The 4,416-nt window shown below is 37.2% G+C and overlaps 1 protein-coding gene across 1 annotated transcript in view; it reads right to left on the bottom strand.

Moving 5' to 3' along the window:
- Window positions 1–4,416, bottom strand: part of LOC106869135 (uncharacterized) — a 70,862-nt gene that overhangs the window by 24,281 nt on the left and 42,165 nt on the right. The window contains exon 18 of the mRNA XM_014914710.2: window positions 736–852. Coding sequence (XP_014770196.1) covers window positions 736–852 — 117 coding nt within the window. The remainder of the gene's footprint in view (window positions 1–735; window positions 853–4,416) is intronic.

Raw genomic sequence — 4,416 nt, 5'->3', positions numbered from 1 at the left:
GGCACATAAAAGACACCATTTCGAGCGTGGCCGTTTTCGTGCGGGTGACACGTAAAAGCACCCACTACACTCTCTGAGTGGTTGGCGTTAGGAAGGGCATCCAGCTGTAGAAACTCTGCCAAATCAGACTGGAGCCTGGTGTTGCCATCCGGTTTCACCAGTCCTCAGTCAAATCGTCCAACCCATGCTAGCATGGAAAGCGGACGTTAAACGATGATGATGATGATGATGAACAAGAGAAGAGAGAAATAGAATTGAAGAGATAAAATAAAGCAAAAATGAAGGCATCTTCACTTATCATTATACATTTTGCTTTCTTAGTGTGGAACAGAAATGACTGAAAACTGAAGAACAGTTTGAGTTTTAGTATTTTTTTTTATATAAAGCTTAGTCAGAGGAAGGGTAGTGTTTATGACCTGTTTGTAGGTCATAAGCACTCCCGTCCCACCAAGATCAAGAGTAGAGAGAAACCATAACTCATGGGTTGTCTTCAATCATATCTAAAACTGTTTTTAAAAATGTTATTGCAAATAAAAAGAAAACTGTTTGTAACTAAACTCAACATAGAACACAGCTATAAACATGAGAAAAAGGAAGACTTTGTTTATACAAGCATGACAGAATGAAAAATACTTAAATATATTCTTTTTGTTGTCAATAACACAAAGAAATATACTAAATTTAAAAGTGATGACAAAAAAAAGGAGCAGAGGTATCAGAAAATTAAGTTCTTACCTCCATATTTTTGTCAAGTTTACGTCGGGTATTCCACCAATGTTTTTTATCCAGCACATAGAAGCTGTTTCGATTACCCCGCTGGATGAAGTTGAATGTTTTAGACACCATCTTTCCCTACAACAAACAACCAAGTGTTTTCACAAATTTATTATGATGAATTAAAGTAGTAATAACTCAACACATAGACCAGGAGTGGGGAAACCCCAGCCTGTGGGCACAATTGCGCCCACAAGCCCATTTTATTTTGCCCGCAGGTTGATATACTGGTATGTATAAAATATAGTAAATTTTTCAACAATATTTGTATGCCTATTTGCGACATAGGTCACATTTCCACTACGACTTGAAACAGTTAGACTCAAACAGAAAATCGTCCAGTAATTGCCATCTGAATTGAAATTTTGTTTACACTATAAAACACATATTGCTAGATTTGTACCACCCCCTTGAGACCCAACTACACTCTTGCTGAAAAATATAGAAACCTCATAAGTAATATGAATCTCCTAAATTAAGTGACGGCATTAATGAAGATGCTACACAATAATTTAATGTGTTAAACTTATCTTTATTAATGTATATCAAATTATACATAGATATATATATACAAGATCTACACAGATATAAGAATTAGAACTTGTGATCTGCCTGCAGACCTTTTTTCTTTGTAAATTCTTGCCCACCGCACTAAAAAGTTTCCCCACCCCTGACATAGACAGCACCCAGTTTATAATAGTTATGATTCCCCATGAATGTAAACAGAAATGACACTGTATAATTGACATCTGTTTTGTTAGTTCAGAATGGCAGGCCCAAATATTCCTACAAGTTATTACAGAGCAGATGTAGACTTCCATTATAGTCAAGTACTTCAGAGAAGAGGTGTTCTCCTGGTAAGCCAAGTAGTTTGCCCAATTTTGATTCTTAGCTGTAACCACACACTTAAACAAAGAACTAATCCAGAGCAATGGATCTGGCAGAGTTTTGGACAAAATGTTATGTAATATTTGTACCAGATGAGTTTATTCCCTGCCATTCACTTGGACAACATCCTGGTTTGGAGAAAGCAGACCTTCTGCATGAACAATAGTTGTTTCCAAACATAAACTTTGCATAGGCCTGCAACCATTGTGCAGATACAAGGCCAACCCTGAGCAATGAAAGCCTCAACTTTACACTTCAAATGTCAATATTAATAGTAGGAAAATTAAAATTTCTCTAAAAATTCTATGCATTATGTCTGTCAATATGAAAGCACTGAGATGGCACTAAGACATCCTTGCAAACAACATTTATTCCAAGTAAAATATATTACATGTATTCTAACAGTTGATATTTTACATATACTATACCTATTGACAAATTATAATGGTTTATATACTTGAAATGGTCTCGATTAATCAACGAACTGTTAGTATTCTATGAAATAAACAGAGAGAAGGACAGCACCATTAACCTTTGCAGTCTCTACATTTTGGTGGATGGAAATTGAAAGGAAGTTTGTCATCATCAACATCATTTAACATCCATCTTCCATACTAGTATGGGTTCGACAGTTCAACAGGACCCAACGAACTGGAAAATTGCTTTGGTACAATTTATGGCTGGATATTCTTACTAACAGTAATGAGTTCGTGTGTGCACGTCTGTGTGAATGTTTACAAAACTATGCTGAACTGACATCAATGTTTGGAAGTCAGCTACAAACTGTGATGTCACCGTTTACATTTAGGCAACTACTGGTGAAACTTCTTAACAGGAAATGTCAACAAATCATACATTTGCGCTGAGCTTTCAGATTCTCTGGGAATAAAAAAAATCCCTTACAGGTAAGAGATGGCAACAAGTGTGTCCAGCTGGAAAAATTCCCATCTTTCCAAACCTATTCCCATCTATGGCATGCTAACATGGATAAATCGATGTTAAACAAAATGGACAAATAATATACAAAAATAAGCACAAGCATGGCCCACATGCATAAGAAGTTTGCTTTGCAACCACATGGTTCAAAGCTTAATTCCACAGCATGGCACCTTGGGTCTTCTGTTATAGTCTTAGGCTAGTCAATACCTCATGAATAAAATTCAGTAAACAGAAACTGTACTGATGCCTATCAAATGTGTGTGTATGTGTGTGTGAAGGTGTGAGTTTATCACCAATGTGTGTATGTGCATGTGTGAGAGAACATTGATAAGAAAATAAAGCAAAGAGTCTGGTACTCTTCAAGGAAAGGTGTTTGTGATATTTGCTCTACACTAATTAACAAACATTCTCTTGTCACTCTCATATCAGAAATACAGTGAACCACGGACTGGCCAAGTGGAAACCTGTAACTGAAGTCATTATTACTTACTAATTACAATATGAAAGAAAAAGAAATATTATAAACGAAAGAATTTACTGTCTAGGATGGGAACAGATATATAAACTGGTCCCAAATGACAGTTCTCACACATTTATACAAATTCACTCCTCACTGAATATTCATAAATCTCAAATGTTAATTTGAATCCCATCCAATTTATTTATGTGAAACAAACAAAACTCACATAGTGTGGATGAAACAAAAAGGAAGCAAGACCATTTATATAATTATAAAGAAATAGTAAATAAATATATATATATATCTATATATATGTGTATTTATGTGTGTGTGTGTGTGTGTGTGTGTGTGTGTGTGTGTGTGTGTGTGTATATATATATATATATATATAATCTCAGGTCATTTAGAATATTTAATTAGAATAAGGTGAATCAAAAAAGGATTCACCTTACTCTAATTAAATATTCTAAATGACCTGAGACACTCGTCCTGCCTTGGTTTTGTTTTCCTTCTCCTGCTAAATCGGAAGCCTACTACAGATCCCTAGCTCCAGCCTCAGCTGTGACCTTGGAGCCTAACAGATGACCAATTATAACACTTACACAGCATACCTATTGGTTTAGATCATCAGTGAACTAAACCTCTCATATTCATCATCATTATTTAACGTCCATTGTCCATACTGGCATGGGTTGGACTGTTTGACCAGGGCTAGCAAACTGAAAGGCAGCCCCAGACTCCAGTCAGTTTTGACATGGTTTTCTACTGCTGGATGCCCTTCCTAATGCCAACTACTCCAAAAGCGTAATGGATGCTTTTACGTGCCACTGGCATGGGTGCCATTTGTGGTTTTACTTGGCTTGATGGGTTGTCTTCTCAAGCACAGCATAATGCCAAATGAACTCAGTCCTTACCTCCGTGAGGCCCAATGCTCAAAAGGTACTTTTATATGCCACTGGTATGGGTGCCATTCGCATGACACTGGTATCTGTCATGACTACGATTTGACTTGGCTTGATGGGTCTTCTTAAGCACAACATAATGCCAAAAATGTCTTGGTTATTGCCTCTGTGAGGCCCAACATTTGAAAGAAGCTCAACCACTTTGCCTCTGTGAGGTTATATATATATATATATCATCATCATCATCATCATCGTTTAACGTCCGCTTTCCATGCTAGCATGGGTTGGACGATTTGACTGAGGACTGGTGAAACCGGATGGCAACACCAGGCTCCAGTCTGATTTGGCAGAGTTTCTACAGCTGGATGCCCTTCCTAACGCCAACCACTCAGAGAGTGTAGTGGGTGCTTTTACGTGTCACCCGCACGAAAACGGCCACGCTCGAAATGGTGT

The sequence above is a fragment of the Octopus bimaculoides genome, chromosome 3, assembly GCF_001194135.2.
Source record: "Octopus bimaculoides isolate UCB-OBI-ISO-001 chromosome 3, ASM119413v2, whole genome shotgun sequence".
Classification (NCBI taxonomy): Eukaryota; Metazoa; Mollusca; class Cephalopoda; order Octopoda; family Octopodidae; genus Octopus; species Octopus bimaculoides.
The sequence above is the reverse complement of the archived record's forward strand: the minus strand, read 5'-3'. Positions and strand labels throughout refer to the sequence as shown.